The following is a 20,916-nucleotide window of genomic DNA, read 5'->3' on the forward strand; positions in this document are numbered from 1 at the left end:
GCTTTGATTTTTCCGTATAATATAATCCACTTTTCTGTTTGGAGTCATCTTATTTCCGTCTTATTTTAACTTCGCCGTAAAACCCATCATTATTAAGCAAGAAAAATATATTATTCACAAATGCAAATGATGTGTTGTAAACCTACAGTTACAGCTTTTATTAATAAGTTAGCTCTTTACGGAAATTCTTTAAAACTGGTAATGAGAAAAGAACAAAAGTTAACGTCTTCTTATTTGACACACCTTACAATATATATGTATTTGATGTTGTTATATAATGCTTAACCTGGACTTCCTATTGGTCACTTCCTATTACCGGGCGTGGCGTGGGATGGCGGTTAGGATACACTACTTGATGCCAGTGGGTTGCGGGTTGGAATCTCCGTCATTGAACATACTCACCATTTCAGTCGTGTCATTATTTTGTTAAAAGATTAGTCCAATAGTTGGCGGCGGGTGGTGTGGATTAGCTGCCTTCTTTCTCGTATACCACTGCTAAATTAAGGATGAATAACACAGAAATTGTGGGCAAAATTAAAAACAAAGGAACAGTATTGTAATTTTTCCAATCTTGTATTTGTTTTTTTTTCACATTAATTATATAATTATTGTAGTGTTAATACATTTTGTGTCCCTCTTTGACATCGAACTTTCTTTCGTTTTTGTTTTATTTCTTAATTATTAGCATTTTAGAAATGTTACAATAAGAAAGGTTCTAAAAAATCCTTTAACATGCTATCTCTATTGGACAATGAACTTCTATCTTTATTTGTTCCCTTATATTACCTCTTAATCGATTTTACTTTGTTCTAATGTTGCACTTTGTAAAACGGTAAAAAATCTGACCAGAGTGCTCAGGTTTCAAGGCTTTTATCGTTTTATATTAAATTAACACTTCTTGAACCAATGTGTTTTTCTGACATTTTTTAACTATTCTCTGTAATAAATGAATTTATTAGGGGATATATTTTTGCTACTTTGAGTTAAAATTGTATGTACTTTTTCTTTGTTTAAAAATACAGTAACGCATTGAGGTTTGACAAGCCTACTTGGAAACTTTAGAAGTTGTCTTCCATAGACACCAGCCAAATCAGTTTATAATAATAACAAACCAAATAGTAACAATACGGTTGAAGCTTTTAAGAAGTTTGACACCCTAATAATATATATTTTTGTTTACATTTTTTCCACGTTTAAATCTTTAACCCATAACCATTTCACGTAATTGTGTTTCTTAAAGAACACACTAACTAGTCCCTTTTTGTTTTCTCCAGTGTATGCTAAATGCAATAAATTATTTATTTGTTTATACAAAATACGTGTCATCTTTTTTAGTACTATTCCAGTATTATTTTATTATATTCCTGACGAATCCTTCATATGAACCTTCTGGAATGAATGAATCTTCTGTAGGATCATGTCAGCATCAGGAGACTACATATTTTGTAGGATGTGTTGAATTTTGTACAACCTATAATCTTTCCGGGATCTGGAATGGGCTAGTGTTTAGGACGCTCACCCTATCAGCGTTGAAAGCATTATAATGTAACGGTCATTCTTAATATTCATTGGTAGTAACTCACCGGTTGGATGTTGTTGACTGGCTACCTTCTCTCTAGACTTTCAGAGTTAAGTTCGTGATGGTCCAGAAGATGAACACTGCAGTTTCAATCAGAACAAAGATCAACGATGATACATGATAATCTAAGATACGGTCGTAAACAGTGTTAATAATAATAATTTTTGTACCTTGAGCAACATATTATCATGACCCTAGCGTGATTATATCATATAGGACCTTACAAGGGACACTATTCAGAAGTGGAATTACTAAAGAAATACAAAATATAACTTGGCTAATATTAACATTACACAAAGTAGTAATCCATATACCAAAATCAAATTCATGCACTACGGGGAATGACACTAAAACAAAGTATAATTAGTTAAGTCATTGTTTGTTTTTCTAGAATTAAGCACAAAGATACACAAGAAGCTATCTGTGCTCTGCCCACCACGGGTATCAAAACCCGATTTTTAGCGATGTGAGTTCGCAGATATCCGCTGTGTCACTGGAGAGCTAATTAATTCATTGACTATCTGTAAGTACCACGTTATAGTATACTATACAACATAATGTACTGGGTATTATATTACCGAAATTATATCATGTATGTTTAGCTTTAAATACAATAACAAACTAGAAACAGCTGTGCAATAAAACGGTTATTACAATGACCGTTTTGGCATAATTAACCTATGAAAGTATAAAATTGTTTCCCTAGCTAAGATCTACGTATAATTTACCATATATATCTCGTCATAAATTCCAAGATCTCGCACACACACTAAAAATATAGGTGCAGTTATAGATCCACACCATCGAAATGAATATTTATAGAAAAGCAAAAAGTACTTATTGATTGTAATGTATTCAAAAATTGATACTGTAATTTTATAAATACAGCATACATTTTGTAACAATAATACTCATAAACATGTATTAGTCTATGTTTTACATGGTAATGTGCTCTAAGAATAAAATATTATTAAGGACATTTAGATCCCTGTACATTGAGAAAATATGTATATCATATCTTCAGTAATGCGTTAAGAATAGAGTACATGTTTTACCGAGTTGTGGAAGTTTGTTTTAACACATCTTATTTCATATTTACTGTGTTATATTTGGATACAGCAACAGAGTCTTATCTAACATTATTGATAAGTGCAAGATGGCGTTTGACCTATATTTCAGCCAATAGGAATAGAATGAGGACGTCTTATCTCGTTCATTATTGAACATCTATGAGTTAAACAATTTCGTACTTAGATTCTTGATCACTTGGTAAAGTGTATATAAAAAGAAAGAAACACCGAAATAATGATTTACATGATAATATGTAATGTTGCACCGTCCCAGGTACGCTTTAAGTTTTGACAGCTGCAATCAGCCATTTTTCTGACAAAATCTGTTTGTTTTTTTGCGAATCTACTATATAAATACACCAATAATAAAACTGGTTTATAGTACATGTAAAAAGGTATTTCTTTTTTTAATTTACAACGTTATTCATTTTTCTAAAAATTCCAAATAACTTATAAATTATTTATGATTTTGTATATTAAAACAATCAATACCTATTGATATTTCTCTGATAAAACCTAAATTCTAAAGGGTTTGCTTTTGAATGCATATAATTTACCATAGTGTGGTTCATAAAACTAGTATTGTAAGGCGTATCAGATAAAAAATGGCACAGCTAATACATCGTTTAAGAACACGGTAAGAGGAAAACGTTACGACGTAAATTTTACTATGCTTTTCATTAAGCTGTATCGTGTAACCTTGAAAGTGTTGGTTTACAGCCCTTCCTCTATGAGATTAGTTGTTGTTTTTTTTACGACCTAGTTGCGTGATATTTGTCTTGCAGAACGTGATCTTAATATGTACCCTTAATGGCTTCCCTCAAGGACGAGTTAATAATGTTCACGGGTGAATCTAACAAGTCGTTCATTCTAACGCGTGTGTGTTTGAGTAAGTTTTTCTTATAGCAAAGCAACATCGGGCTATTTACTGTGTCCACCGAGGGGAATCGAATCTCTTATTTTAGCGTTGTAAATCCGAAGACTTACAGCTGTCCCAGCGGGGACTTCATCCTAACGCAACAAACCACTTTATCTTCCCCTTGTGGCAATAGTTATCTGCGCTAGTGTTCCTAACTTTAACGTGATACAGTAGAAGGAAGACGCCTAATCAACAGCATGCACCACCAATATTAAGGATACTCTGCTCGTCACTGTCAGAGTTAAGAAACAAACAAAAAAAGATATGGCAATGGAACGCAGACTGTTCCTTCAAGTCCACAGTTCGGCATACTAACATCCTGCCACAAGTGGATATTTTTTTCTTTTCTATAATTTACATACTTAGTCCCCCCCCAGCGACACAGCAGCAGGTCTGCGGACTCGCACCGCGAAACAGTGTTCATCAAGTTTCGAAATTAATAAACGCATGAATGATTTTTGTTCTACTCTGCCAGAACAATCTATCAACGAATAATTTTTACTTTAATTATCATTTTTATAGAATATCTGTGACCTGAGAAAACAGAATTATTAAAATGAATTAAAAAACAAACTAAAACAAATACTAGTTAATTGGTTAAATTAAGGCAGGAAATCTTAAAATATTTCAGATATATACAAATTCATCAAATAAATAATAAACAATAACACAACCGCATTTTAACCGCTAGGCTGCGGTTCTTGGGCCCATGGTTCTCTTCTTGTTGCAGCAAAATCGTTCTCAGGACCTTGAAACCGTTTTTGCTTCAATATGAGTGACAGTTCAACTCCAATGTTTGATTAGTGTAGCCCAAAACTTAGTGTTTGATGCTACTGATTAGTTGTATTCCTTCTAGTTTAACAATCTAAATCATCCTAAAATAATTTAATATTTTAATAAATGTTCCAACCACCTTTTTTAAGGCGTTCATTTCTATTCTTTAGCATCCGTAAACGACTTATTTAGAAATTATGTATTTTTTTACATGACTAAGATTTGTTTTCTGGAGAATGTATTCTTGATATAGTAACTATAGGATAGAAAATGGTTTTGGAAATCCCATATTCATGAAAGAAAAATAAAAACTGAATATATTAAGACAAACAAGCTCTAAATTGATAATCTATGTTTGTATTGTTTTGAATTTCGCGCCAAGCTACTCGAGTGCTATCTGCCCCTAATTTAGCAATGTAAGACTAGAGAGAAGCAGCTAGTCATCACCACCCACCGCCAACTCTTTTTCCAACGAGCAATGGGATTGACAGTAACAATATAACGCTCCCACGGCTGAAAAGGCGAGCATGCCTAGTGTGACGGAGATCTGAACCCACGACCCTGAGATTACGAGTCGAGTGCCTTAACCACCTGGGCCTATTGATAGGATAACAGAGCATTTGTTTCAACACTTTAAGTACAGTATGAATATTAATTGACCTAGACGAGATATCACTAGCGTATCTAGTAACAATAAATGTTTATAATATATCTTTTTTTTCTTCTTTTGCTCAATGTTTATTAATTTATTTGGTTGTCTGTTCAATGAAAAATAACGTTACAGGTTTTTCTTTTTCTAATTTGGTTCAATTTTTCTTTCACTTTCTACGTGTAACTCGAGCAACCACAGCCGAATTACGGTTAATCGGCTGATGAAAACAGAATATAACTACATAGGTATTGGTTATAACATACATCAGTTATTATCCCATGTGACAAGAACAACAAAAAGTAACACGTTACCGTATACTCTTTCTACTGTAAACGAACATATGTTTTGTATTGAAGTGAGAGTGACACGCGTCAACACGTAAAAATGTTGCCCACATAGCGGTGAAAATACAGTCCACGGTCTATGAAAGTAATCTATTTTTTTTTCCTTTACTGCGTTTGCCATCACCGATGAAACTGGAGGTTTGACAGCTGTGCCGTGAACTTGTTTATAGTTATCTATACACGCACTAAAATACGTGCATTGAAATTGAATTTTAAAAAACTGTAAAAGAATATTCTCAGTTTTTAGATCAGTTCTTTCAGATAAAACACGAGTTTTTTTAGTGACTCAACTAGCCAGTTCTGCAGGAATGGTAGTACACAGCGATATTACATTAAAAAAAAACACAAACCTTTATTTATCCAAAGTTTAATCACAAGTTTTTAATGTATTTACAAATTGTTGCGAATTATTACAGTATTATATTACTTTTAAGATGTTCTAAACAGAAGACAATTGAACACTCCCGTCAAATTTCATCAGAATTTTCCCTAAGAATGAGAAATGACATCCTACACCATCAAGTTCATTGTCTTTTGAGAAAAAAGGTATTTCCATCTATAGTTCTGCATACTAACAGCACGGTTAAGATTTATAAGGAAACACCGATTTTATACAAATAAATATCACAGAATGATGATTTACTAGTCACAGAAACACACTGCCCTGGCATACTAACAATCGTAAATAAAACGTGATGGTTACACTGCACAACAAAGTTTTTGCTTCTTAAACATTGATGGGTGTTCCTTATAGACTTTTGGCTGCTGATCAAGCAAATCGCATCCATATTTGCCCATCACGTACCGTTTCATCAAAATCTTCAGTTTTGTCAGGACATTGCTACAACAGAAAAACAATATCAGGGCAACTGGAATCCGTCAATGCTTGCTGACTACTGTTGGACACTGCAGCGTGATGCACCGGACATTGAATACAAACGAAAATCAGGAGCAAAACACTTTTAACTATGGTGAACTTAATAGCGTATTAGAAACATAAACGCAATTAAATACGTTATTGCCGGTAAACAGTTAACTGCCTATTTCTCATAGTTCCTACGTGATGAAGCAAAACCAAAACTATATTTGTGCATAGCCACCAGGTACTTGTCACAATCAGCAAAAACTTTTCAGGAAGTAAAACTTCCAAACAAAATTGCTGTGCAGTGCTATCAGGCACAGAAATCACAAGACCCTCACGCATTAACAATCGCAAACAACATGGTATCAGGTTATCAGACGTATGAAACATACTATCACTACTTATAGTCAGCGTGATGTCAAGTTATAAGATATAAAACACTATACTTACATCATAACAAGAATTTTAAAAAGAAGTCCTGTTAAAATTATGACATATAAATATTTCCGTCCCCATACGAGAAACGTGGTGTAAAAGTATCAGATGCCCTTTGAACCTAGATTTGACATTATATATTTTTTCTTGGGATAGTTTAGTTCGATTTTATGTTTTTATTTTTTTTTTTTTTTTTTTTTACTTAGTCACTCAGCACAACTGTACCCAGTAGTAAGTTTTTACCGCTGCTGCTTCTTCCAAAATCAATAGTACATTGGCTAAATTCCTGTTCCAACAAGTGAGCCCAGTAATTCAATAAACGTATCTGTAAGCTAAATGGCTGTTTTCAAATAATGTAATATTATCTAATTTTAAATACATTTTTCTTAGCCAACTTCCTGGTTGAATAGTTTAATTGGTGAAATATAACTAATGATGAAAGTCTTTTATTCGTTTATGTAAATACAATATCATTAGAACGAACTGGTATGTTTAACACACAGTACAACTAAACTGTTATTATTATACACTCCCGCTATTCCCAAATTTTATTATTAATTACTGAGTTATAAATGTTTATATCTGAAACTTAATATTAAGTTTGCACCATTTATGATATGAAAAACAAAACAAAGCACCTCGCTTTCTTTTATTTGAAATTATGTCTCAAAGTAAAGTCAAACTGAAAGACATAGTTCATCTTATAATGTTTTAATATGCCCAATTTGTAAATTTATCACTGATAACAAAATTAGCACAGGTTGCTTTGATCATACAAGTTACATCACAATTTAATTACAGTGTAATTAAATTAACAATCCTGATTAATTAGATATAATACAGAATTACACCTAAAATATTTAATATATTTGATGGGGGAACCAGAAGGTGATTACTAATTTCACATCTACACTTAAGCCTCAGACGTACTTAAAAATAAAAAATAGAAAACCAAATAAATGTACAACACAAAATATTTAATTTCCTTATAAAATAATCCCTCTTGAATACACTAATGATTTACGGCAAATATCTACGGTATATGCAACAACTGCCTACGCTTCCTCAATCTCAGTATCTAGAAGTTTGATAAGTACGCAACTACCAGCTTGGAGATTTGTGTACATTAAAATTAGTTTTTCTCTTTAAAAGAAATCAATATATTTCACAGTCATATATCAAATATTTCTACACTCCCGTCGTCTCGCATTCTTTAGACAACATATTCTCAGAATTTATAAAAGATTATTAAACTCTAATAAGTACATAAACAACCTCATCATATATTGCTGTCATGTAAGATAAGAAATACAACTTACAAAAATAAAATAAAAAACTGAATTCATAAGAAATAGCATCCAAATCATGATTTTAACTGTAGTTGTATATTACAATTTATCCTGGTTATAAAAGTAATACATTTTTTTCTACCAAAAACAAGTAATCACTTGAAATATTTATACTCTCACAACTGTTGTTCTCATAAAGATCATCACAAGTGTTTCATCCACCAAAGAAATAAGAAGCGACTCAACAGTCCTTGTTCCTTCTTGGAGCTAGTTGTCATAAAATGTTAGAAATACCTCTAAGGAAGTAGTTCAAAGGAGCGTGCAATTTTGACGGATAGCCAGTAGAAATTAATAAGCTTGTATTACGAGTTAAACTAGGCATACAGACCTTTGTAAGTTACTGTTGTTATTCACTACTACCATATGTAAAGAATGTACGTTACACATTGAACATAATTTTACACAATCACAAACATTAATTAGCTTTTGAAAAATTTAATAGAAAACCTTTTGCCACTATCTGAAGATACATTATATACAAAAATGACGAGCAGTTTTGTGGTACATTATGTTATGTAAAAGTGCAACTTGTACCGTTTGTAAATATAATAAAAAATTATATAATCCTAAATTTTACAAGCAATTTATAAAATATTAAGTTTTTTGGTTTTGACAACACTGTTTTATGTTAGTGAAGAATATAGAGTACAGACAAAACATTAGCAGAGTGAATATATTAACTTAATATCACATTTGAGTATTTTGTTGTTGATAAGTATACAAATTTTTAACTTTTTAAGGTGTTATTAATCAGCGATGTAAACAGCATGTGAAATTTTTGGCTTATTCTGCATCCCAATCCACAAGTGCTGTGTGCCAGGATATGTCTATTCCCCTGTAAGCCAGAAGGATTCTACAAAAAAAATTTAAGAATAAACACTCTATAAAATGACTCAGGTAGTAGAATAAGTCTGTTACAAGTCTGAATCCTACAACAGCAGTAGGCTGGTCAATTTTGTATTATGCAAATATTTACATTAGATATGGAAGAAAATAAGAGGGTAGATATGAAAAAAATTATTAATATATATGAGTCAATAAAAGGAAAATGGAATCACCACCAGGAAACAGGAAATTACGTTTTTCATTCCAACAGAAAGAAGTGATTCTGTTACACTGGATGGCCTCATTACATGATGATTCTCCAGTAGTGATAAGACATTCACAAATGTGTGTTTTTGAGTTTTACTTACAGCAAAGCCACATCAGGCTATCTGTTGCGTCCAGCAAGAGGAATCAAACCTCTCATTTTAGCATTGTAAATCCAAAGACTTACCACTGTCCTAGCAGGGGACCAATCATGAGCTTTTCATCAGTTTGAAAAAGATAATTTGACAGTAAACCAGGATCCTAACTATGGAACTATGAAGCCAATATATTCATCTTGATTTATAGCTCAATACCTGTGGCAAAGACATAATCATAATAATTAGGATATTTTTGTTAAGTTTTGCTCAAACTTAATTAATATGGTAGTAGCATAAACTATCTAATATGATAGTAGCATATGGACTAGCCTAGTGTTACAAAGAATGTGGAATCAGACCAAAAACACCTTGATGCTGTTATGTGTGATTGTACTATCAGAAGCAACTGTAGACTATCCTTGATTTTCAGGGATTGTAAATCATGATCAAATTCCATAACACTGGTGGAAACAGAAAAATAAGGACTAAATAATTTTGGACAGTTTTTTTTAAACAAATCAGAGGTAACAATAGTATGGATGGTGTAGGACAGTATGAAGAAAAATGTAGAAATTAGTTTAGTGATAAGTATTACTTTAAATAAATCCAATTACATTATACCAATAGATAAATTGACATATGCAGATATATACAAACGAGATGTTTAAAATGGTAACTGAAATATTAATAAAACTGCTTCACTTGATCTAATTGCTCAAATATGAACCACACAAATGCTACACTTTCCCTTCTTGTGGAACATTGTCATTTCCATTAAGATATCTTACCTACTTCCCAAATAGAGATAAAAATTTCTTCCATATATTAGTGTAATAATCAAAATAGTTCATTCTCACACTTCTATAGATATATATATTACACACTATATCCAACATTCAAGTGTTTATTCCTTCCCTAGAAAAATATTATTATTGAACATCTAAATACTCTAACATTTTGAATTAGAGAAACTTCTGAAGAACATGCTATTTATCACAACCAACAACTTCAAATGTGATACAGGAGTTCACTTCCAAATCACGCAACATTCCAGTGTCACTTCTTGTCAGTCTTCCTTTTAGCTCGAGCTCCTTTACTGTTCTCTGTAGATGTTTCACCTTCTTTTGTGCTATTTGTAGGAATGGAAAATGAACCAAGTTCCTGACTAGAAGATGAAGCCAAATCTGGAAGTTCCTGTTGGCCATAGGACTCCTTCATGATGTACTTGTACAACTGGGTATACTTGTCCTGAGCTAACTGATAAAAATTCAACATTTTTTGATGTACTGTGTCCAGTTCCAGTTTTTCTTGCTGCAACACATTCAGTTCCTTCTCAAGATCCACGACCTGGTCCATCTTTCTTTTCCGACAGTTCTGAGCAGCTACCTTTAGATAAAAAATACTACCATGAAGATCATCTTTAAAAAAGCACTCAAGTTTTGTTGAAGAGCATTATGTCTGAAACACTGTACACTAGAAGAAATTTCAGTTATAAAAACTATTTATGAAAAATTAAATACATTGAATGAAACAAAGAAATAGTTAACTACAGGAAGATATCACTTTCCAACAAAACTGTGTTGAGAGAAACCAAATAATTTAAAAATTTACATAATATGACAAAACTTCTTAACTGATGCTTCCTGTACAATTTTCAGCAATAACACTTCAACAGTACATAGAACAAGCACTTGCTGAAATTTGACATTATGATAAGATAGTAATGAGAATATACTGTGTAAAGAACTTAGTTGTAAATGAATAGACCACAGACCCTTTGCTGTACAGAGATGGCTTGAAAGGAATGTGGTAAAGTGAGACTGCTGTAATTCTCTGGGCACTTTATTTATAGTAATAGTAATTAGAATAGCTTCTAGTTATTCAAGAGTCAATTATTTCTTGTTCAGCTTATTCATGAAAAAGAAAAAACCAAACAAAGAAAGCATATCTTTTCTTTTTTAATCTGTTTCTTTTTACAAGTTAATGATGGTGCCTTACTTCACGCATTCCAGCAACTGTAAAATCATGTAATGTCAGTGCATTACAAACTATCATATGGTATGGTTATTGGTGTAAATATATTATTGTTGTGTGATAGGCCTTTGATAAAACAGCTAAAAGGGGAAAACAGCTGTATAGATTATAAAACAAAAATCTGAATTAACTAATAAATTACAAAAAGGAAAATCTGCATCTAAATTAGCTAAAGGCAATGTGACATGTGCACAAACTGTTTGGGATAAAGCAAAACTGGCTGAGTTTTAAACAAGGTCTCATAATAGCAAGGAACATTCGAGGGAAAGTCCATGAGAAAATCAGAATATGAAAAATTAGATTCAGCTATGTCTTATTTCATCAAACAACAACAAAAAGAACAGAATGAATCCCCATCTCTGGACTAGTGTGTGTACAGCAGGCTGTCTTTTATACAATATATGAGAAATGGAGAGGGACCTTGACATCTGGATGGCTCCACAGATTTCAACAAGAATACAGCATTCCAAATCACTATTCAAAGAAAATGACCAAATGATAATATTACAACTGCTGATGCTGATGTTGAATGCAGCACTGTTTAAAATTAGATATAAGCAATGCCAAAATATTAAGTCTACAGTTTTGTCCAAATTAGAAACTCAAATTACTAACACTGACAAGTTAGAATATAAAATAAGAATCACGCATCTTTTTATTTTGTTGACATATGACTTCTGAACTGAATCAGACATGGTTACCCAGTTCAATTCTTTCCAGTTTTTTTTTAAATGGTCCTTTATGTACTCTTACTACAATATATGACACATGAATAATCAGTCAACAGCTTAAAATGTCTCCAGAGTGGTTTCCATGCTATTTTAATTTTTGAAAATGTTAGAACCTTATTTTTATCCAAGATTTTAAGGAGGTAGGTTGAGTCTTCAGTCTGTTCGAAGTTTCATATTTTATATATTCTAAACATATCTTACTTAGTAAGCTTAATAATTATTAGTGGAATTCTATGGTATCAATGTAGTTATTTAAGATTTTTTGGTTATTCAACTGTATACATAAAACCTAAAAAATTTGTTTGGTACTCTCCATGTACGTAATTTTAAAAGGCTTAGTAAGCTATGTCCAGCAACAACCAAATAAAAAAGTCATAGCAAGAAGATGTAATTGTCTACTTTGCTTCTTAATTTATTGTTCTATATTTTTAAGAAGTATGAGTTTAATAACTTATTTCTGAATATTCTGAACACATCTTTACGACTGAGTGCACAAATATATTATACTGAGAAGGGCTATTTCATATCCTTTGGAGTCACCATACTATCAATGACATGCCAAGCTATGTGAAAATGTATTTAAAATAAATGTCATCCATCACAACTTTATTTTGGCTGTGATCAGTTTTCACAATAAACAAGTCACTTTGATATAATGTACTCAATCTCTGTACATATTAATACAAGGAACATTGTATGGTGAGGGAGATAATGAAATGTGTGTAATTTTTAAAGCATAACAATTTTCAAGTTAGAACTACTGGATCACATCTGATGAAATAAATATTAATAAAATACTAGTATTCTGAAATCCAGTTATCACTAGTTTTAAACATGTTGCTATAAACTATAATTTACTTCACATAGAAAATACTGTAATACTTGTAATAATAATAATAGAGAGGGGAATCCACAATAGTTAGAGCACTTGAACTTCTTTTGAAACAGAATTAGAGTAAATTAATGTATGAAACCTTTCCTTTTTACAAGTTATATTTTTCTGACAAAGTAATACCAAGCATGGGGTGCACAGGTACCAGATTTGATTTTATTACTCATAAGAATCTCTGCCAGTTGACCCTCAAATTGAACTCTTTTAAGCAGGATTAGGGTAAATTAATCTACGAGACATTGGGCATGGTTAAATACATCAGTTGAAATGGTTTGGCCCCTTGAGTCCAAAACTGTAATAAGATCTCAAAACTGGTCAAGAGATAATGTAATTATGAGCTAAAAGTTGGTACTTGAAAAAAAACAAAAAAAACTCAAAACAGATTCTATGAGCTACAAACAGTAAAACATACCGAAAAAAAGTATAGCTACTGGGATACCTACTCTTACATACACTGTAACTTCCAACTATTTACAGTTCCCATCAGTATTATGTCAAAGAATAAATGGGTAGTAGTTTAGGTCACTGTACAAATTAACAGAAGCAAACAGGTGTATTCACCAGTATTTTATTAACAATTTGTAGTTTCAAAACATTTATATGAAGAGTCTCAGACGTTGAAATTGTAAAACAGTAATACTTACTTTATTTTTGCCCCTTCTACGAATATCCTTAATTAATGATAACTGTGGTTCAGTCAGATTATATTTGGAAATCCTTTCATTAAATTCATCTATGGGAAGGTTGATAATTTCTGATACAGACAAGGGTAGCTTCATAGCTTTCACATTTTTTTCATCTCTTGATCTCTGATCCTGTTCCTCAAGTTGGGCCTTAAGCTTGTCCCTCATAATGGGTTTTTGGGAACAATCGCTTCCATTAAGTGGCAAATGGTAAGTATGGTTGTGGTGGAAAGATTTGGGGTAAGTGCTTCTCACTGAGTTTACAGAACTTCTACCAGAACAGTTGTCATTATGTTCTTGGTTTGGTGTTTCTTCTGTTGAAGTGTGAGGATGTGGACCACTTGTGTCACTGCCAGCATTACCATTTTCTGTTAATTGCTGAAAATTCTTAAATGGCTGTTCTTTCTGGTCTAATTCTTGAAAAGTACTTCCACAATTCTATAACACAGTATTACACAAATTACAACACACATCTCAATTACATAATTTAATATTCACTTTCAAAATATGCCAAAGGATGAGAATTTGGTTGAATGAAAAACATTTTAAAAAATTACTGACTTAATATATAAAATGCCATCAGAATCAATAATGCAAACAGTTACAACTAAAAATCACCTAAAAAAATGAGAAATAAAAAACAATTTGAATCTCCATTTAACAGTACATGTTTCTACACAAGTTTAATTTTACTAACCATAGGAAGAAGTTGCAAGGAATAAACTATGCAAATGTCACAATGTAAAAAGATATGTTCCATAGTTAAGTTCTGTGTAGAACATTCAAACTGTCCCTACAGTGGCATGCTCTGGGGTACTTTTAAATAAAATAACAAGAAATTATAATAAAAATCTGTAGTGTAAGTAATGCATGTTGAGTCTGATTTAAAACTGCTTTAAATAAATTAAAATTATTCATAAAATAAAAATATTAGTTTTTTTTATTTTATTTTGTGCAAAGCTACACGAGGGCTATCTGCACTAGCCGTCCCCAATTTAGCAGTGGAAGACTAGAGGGAAGGCAGCTAGTCATCACCACCCACTGCCAATACTTAGCTTACTCTTTTATCAATAAATAGTAGAATTGAAGTCACATTATAATACCCTTATGGCTAAAAGGATTAGTATGTTTGTTGTGATGGTAATTTGAGTCCACAGCACTCAGATTGTAAGTCAAGCACCCTAACCACTTGTCCACACTGGGCCTACAACAGAGAGAGACTTAAAAAATGTATGGTAAGTTTTATATTTGTTATAAGATTTTTAGAACTTTTTAATAAACCTATCATGCTGGCATTATATTTCCTGAAATGTTGCCTAATAGTCTTGTTATTAAGGTATGTGTGACAGGCTAAAATCATTCTTAAAATTTGTTTTGAAAGAAACTGCACATGAACTAGTTACCTATTTATTTTTTTCATGTCAAGCTCACCTAAAGTCATATAATTAAGGCTTCAAATGTAAAACAGTAAAATATTCTTAACTCTTTTAACACATGTACGATTTATTGTTCTATTGTTCTTTGTTTTTTTTAATACAATTATATGGCAAAATAAAACTTTATTCGAATATGCACTATATGTGTGAAATTGCTGCTATAAAAATTCAAATATAATTCTCTTTTATATGTTTTTAAGAGACAATTAAAAATGTTTACCTCAATTGTAAATTTCAATTACTGAGTTGTGTCTCCCTACATTCTTATAAAATATTTCATTCTATATAAAGCTGTTAATTTATATAACTATGTTCCAAAAAGACACTGCACACAACTATGCTGTTCTTACAACCACCACTACAATGTAACTTTTTACAAAATTAAAATTATAATTAAGCTGGCTTTTTTTCTAAATTAGAAACCACAAAGTTTCATTCAATATGTATATTTACATTTTTGTAATTTTCTCTCCCCATTCAAGCAGTTACATTGGCCAGTAAAGCAGAATGTAAACATGGCCTGTTGGTAAAATAAAAGTTGATGTAGTGTTGAGTTATAAAATAAACTACACATACCTAATTTTGTACAAAATTTTTTTTTTCCTTTTACATTGTGAAGTTACAACTCAAATCAAGTACAAAATGATAAAATAAGGTTTTCACAAACATCATTCATTCTAACAATATCTCTCTCTGGTTGTTTTATGATGACTCAAGGCATAATGATAACAGAAAAGAAACTTCCACTGAATATTTTAATCCTCACTGTGGTTGCTGACACATTACTTTATATTTTTCATGTATATTCCATAAAAACCTGTAAATTGGGTTAAGATAAACTTTTGCATTTTTTTAATATTTTTTTGTAAAAATGACAATGCATGTGTAACATTTTTTGCCTTCATTTATTATCATTTATGATTAATTATGTAAAAAATAAATGTAACAAAAATGTAAAAAGGAAAACAGTAAAATTATTTTAGTCTTATTAGAGTTTTAAGAAGTTTTATCATGGTTATCAAACCTTAAAGTGATGCTATAAATTTACCACACATACAGACATGCATAGATATATAATAGTAATCTCTAGACTTTGTAATTAATATTTTCTGTATTGGATTGATGACAATATTCTATATTGGGCTACTTGTAATTTGTGTAAGCTCAAATAACAATTTAAAAGTTAAAGTTAAATAACAGAATACAAAATATTCATATGATAAACTATGTGCTATGATACCCTTACACAATCATGAACTGATGTAGCACACACTGGGTCTAGGTTTGAGTAATATTGAAAACATATGGTTTTAAAAAGAAAGAATTACAAGTATTTCAGTTAAAAGGGGTGATTAAAGTAAGTTACCTTCCATATGTCATGGCAATTATATATCCATTCTTCAACACAAACTTCACCTGATAACATTATATGTTAATAATATTATACATATATATTTATGTTATGTAGATTATTTTGCATTGTGAATTTAAGATTAATTTTCAAATTCCAATAGTAGCTGAACATTGTGCATATTATTGGGAATACAGGCAAACTTGTCAATGATGGTGAGGGTACCTAACACATGAGCATTTAATCATACAAAGTCTGTTTTCTTACACTGCATGCACCCAATCATATGGAATATTAAATTATCTAAGTTATTTAATGAGTTAACTTTTATTTCTACTTATATAGCTTAGATTGATAAAAACATTATTCAGAATCCACCAGATTAATAACATCAAAATGATCTAATCAGTAAAAGGGATTGTGAAGTAAATAAAAAGAGACATGTTGCTCTTTCAGATTTGAAACGTACCTCGTTTTTAAAGTTTTGCTGTTGACGACCAAATAATTTATATTTTTTCTGGGCTACTGGTGGATACTGTATTCCTGAAAAATGTGTAAGAGGGTCTCTTTTGTTTATCTCTGATGAAAGAGCCAAAGAGTGATTTAATTCCATGTGCACAGAAATCTCCTTATCATCTTGATGGGTAGATGTCTCTGAACAAGACTCTAGCCATTCCTGAGAATATTTAATGATTTAAATATAAGAATAAAAATACATAATTAAACTATTTTCAATGTATAAAAGAAAGTATTTTACAAAATATATAAAAAAAAGTTTTATTCAAATATGTAATATATTATGTGCACCATAAGTTCAGTATCTTTTTCTCATGTTACTTCAAAATTGTACTATTTACCACTGCTATATTTGATACAATGTGTACAACACCATAGTATCTTATGTTTTATGAGTTTACAGTTGCACCATAACTGTTACATTTTTGATACAGTTAGTATACTGTATTTCAATAACTGTTAACTGTAAAAATAAATAAAACTCTGAAACATGAGAAGCACGTGTTGCAGTACCATAATCAAAGGTCACCTAGATTGTAGCTGCAATTTCTTTGTCTAGAGGTATGTTTACAGAGTTTTTCAGAGTAACTGGAAATATAAGCACATACAAAAATAAGACTGGGAGAAACTAGAGAGCAGACCATCTAACAGTCACTGTCAGCCCAGCTAACCAGATAAGTCAAACTGTTATTCACCATAAAACAACAAAAAGAAGAGCAAGAGATATACAAGTAGCAGCAGTGAAAGAATACAGAAAACATCTCATTCTTAGGATTTGATTATATTACTTATAAAGCTTCTTGATTTTTATAAAATAATATATGCCAGTGTAAAAGTTATACACATCTGTTACCTCTCTACAGACAGACAGACATATACAAGTAGGATAGGTCAAAACCCCACAAGAAAAAAACTGAATAGTAGACACTGATGTACAATGTATTCATTGTACTACGTAAGTTAAAAAGACAAAATAGACACCTCTATGAAAAAGTTAAAGAAATACATCTACCTAATGAATTTGATAAGCCAGAACAAAGAGAACTCTGGATAAAAAACTAAAGAAATAATGATGTAGAGCAGGTCAGTGACTGAGCATCTCTAAAATGAAACACTAATTAATAATATGTAGCAGAGCTATGGTGGTGACAGCTGAAATAGATCTAATTTCAACAGTTAACAAATAAATTCTAAATAACTTTGATAATCACACAAACAAAATATTAAATAAACATCAATTTAAAGAAACAATAAAACATATACAATAACAATAATCATCACATTACACTGTCACCAGTCTAATAAATGAAAATAATTATGGTTACTTACTCCATCAGACATAGATGATACACAGTCAGAACCCATTGATGACACAGCTGAATCACTATTAGCATCACATTTATTTTCCCCAATATTTACTGGTGTATTAAATACAGCAGCTGTTAGAAATGAAAAACAGATACTCATATTCAGAAACAGGTAAAATATGTAGTAATTTTAACAAAAAAATTCTATATTTGTTGCTTAATTCTTTAAAGTAAATGCCTAAGTTGATAAAATTGTGTGACAATATTTCTAAGTAAATTAAAATAATTACATCAATGACTTCCAACAATAAATAGTTTATGATGCTGATGAAGAAATTTTTTTTTAAAGTACACAAGCTAATGTAACAGCACTTATTACAGCAAGCTGTTGCTTATTTCACATTAATTCTTTGTGAAAGTATAATAATACCAAGTTACATTAGAATAATTTTGAATATGCAAATCATCATGTCACATGACAATCAAAACCAATACAAAGGTGCAGTGGAATGGTACTAATCAGAATTACACTTTCAGATTGTTTATTAGCATTTTGTAGATAATGTGATGCTAACGAAAACTTGTTCCTTTTGAGAAGGATATATAACTTCCCCTTCTAACATATATAACATCCCCTTCTAACACAAAATATTCATACACTCAGATCATAACAATATGTCCGATCAAGGATTAAAAAAAAAAAGAGAGAGAGAGAGAGATCAACTTAGTAACCATGACCCCCAAGAAAGAAGTTCACAAGTTTTACTGCAAATGTGGTCAGCATAAGTGCAGTGTCTTATAACAGGTGAAAAACCACAAATACAAAGCCAGTAACAAAAGCTGTACATGTGTACAACAAAAAGAGACAATCTACATTTACAAAAAATGACAAGTTATGTGTATACAAACTACTTCTACAATATAGCAATTCAACTGTTGCATGCCTCATACAGCTGAAGAATGGAATACGTATTTGTGTTATTCCCTTAAAAGATAAACTGGTCAAGTTGCTTGAAACTGTGCCTATGGATTACAGTACTAGGATAGCCTTGGTATAACAACAGTGTCATTACAACAATGTACATTACTATTATCGTGACACTATTTTCTGCTTGCATGATAACTTGAAGGAAAAATCAGAGCTATATTTTTTAAGGCATAGGATATTTGAAAAGCATTTTCCTACTTTATTCAATAAACAATTAAAGTTTTAAAATATTTATGGTTAACTTTTCTTTATAAAGATGGCTTTTCAATTTTTTATTGCAAAAGGTAATGAAGAATTTCAATTTTAATACAACATTGTGTAACATATTCTTGTTAGCAAACTTAACACAATTCTAATTTAATTACATCTCCAATGACAAAAATAATATGTATAAAAATTTGGGTTTGGTTTGTTTTTGAATTTTGTGCAAAGCTATACAAGGGCTATCTGCACTAGCCATCCCTAATTTAGCAGTGTAAGACTAGAGGGAAGGCAACCAATCACCACCACCCACTGCCAACTCTCAGGCTACTCTTTGGTTAACAAATAGTGGGATTGACCATCATATTATAATGCCCCCACGGCCGAAAGGGTGAGCATGTTTGGTGCGATGGGGATTCAAACCCGCAACCCTTGAATTACAAGTCAAGTGCCTTAACCATCTGGCCATGCTGGGCAAAATTTAGGAAAACGTAAAATAATCAAAAGAAATAAAACATTCTTATTTATTATAGTGTTGAAACAATTTCTGAAAATTATTCTCAAGAAAGTTTAGATTTCCATGAACACTGAGTATTCAAACTTCACTTTTGAATTTTCCATTTAGTTATGTCCTTTGATGGCTAAAGTACATGTTTACTGATCTTTATTGATTACCAAAAGTAATACACCCAAATTAATTTCACAAACATTCTTCTGAAAAACATCAATAAATGTTATCACTCTCAGGATCTCTTCTTAAGCAAAGCTGAGCCAAACTCTCCTCAGCTTTAGTTTATACTGTAAAATGTGCCTGTTAAAAAGTTAACATTTTTCTTATCTGAAAATGTATGCCCAATAGATACTCATCTCTTCAAGTAAAAATGCTATTTCCCTTGCATGTCTACCTACAAGAACTGTGTGCTTCTAACCTTGAGCTCTAAACTTAAATTCATTGATTAGCATCAACTGCACTTGTGCATGATCATGCCATAATATAATAGCTCTCCATCAATAGAATCACAAAAGGTGTGGGCATTGGGTGGAAATGTGTACATATATCCATCAGATACATATTTTCAGGTTAGAAAAATGTTAACTTAAGATACAATTACTCATCTATTCACACAGAAGTGCTAGAATCCCACACTGAAATGATGGTACAAAAATTTACCTGTATGAATTCCCTTAAAAATGTGCTCAAAAAGGCAGCCTGGGGGTGTGACACCCAGTGACAAACTACATAGAGGCACAACAACAAGAAACTACATCTTTACTCAACCAGAGTATACTCTTTGTCTGAGATGAAAAAATGGAGAAGCAAAACAACTTGAAGTTCTGCAGAGACAGGTAAAACGTGATCATGATCACTCAAGTGGCCGACAAGCAAGCAAACCACGATGTGTGCTCACCTAAATTCAACTAGCATTTTTATGTGCAGAAACGAGTTACTATCTCAGAATTTGAAAAATCTGACTAATCACATGTCTGAGTAATTTTCATTTTTTTGTACAACGCTGGAAATTATGCAGATTAAAACATGTCTGTGTAAATAACTCTTAAAACATCCATTACTTGCACAAATTAAAATTTCATTTTATAAATAATT

The 20,916-nt window shown here is 31.4% G+C and overlaps 1 protein-coding gene across 9 annotated transcripts in view; it reads right to left on the reverse strand.

Annotated features, from left to right (window-relative positions):
* Positions 1-7,061: 7,061 nt before the first annotated feature.
* The window catches only part of LOC143231986 (endoplasmic reticulum membrane sensor NFE2L1-like), a 63,740-nt gene continuing 49,885 nt past the window's right edge, over positions 7,062-20,916 (reverse strand). For all 9 annotated transcript variants that reach the window (XM_076466934.1, XM_076466938.1, XM_076466941.1 and 6 more), the window contains 4 exons: positions 18,144-18,253; positions 16,768-16,974; positions 13,473-13,949; positions 7,062-10,557 (listed from right to left, as the gene is read on the reverse strand). In XM_076466934.1, coding sequence (XP_076323049.1) covers positions 10,228-10,557; positions 13,473-13,949; positions 16,768-16,974; positions 18,144-18,253 — 1,124 coding nt within the window. In that variant the 3' untranslated portion in view covers positions 7,062-10,227. The remainder of the gene's footprint in view (positions 10,558-13,472; positions 13,950-16,767; positions 16,975-18,143; positions 18,254-20,916) is intronic.

Source organism: Tachypleus tridentatus, chromosome 11 (genome assembly GCF_004210375.1).
Source record: "Tachypleus tridentatus isolate NWPU-2018 chromosome 11, ASM421037v1, whole genome shotgun sequence".
In the NCBI taxonomy this organism is placed as follows: Eukaryota; Metazoa; Arthropoda; class Merostomata; order Xiphosura; family Limulidae; genus Tachypleus; species Tachypleus tridentatus.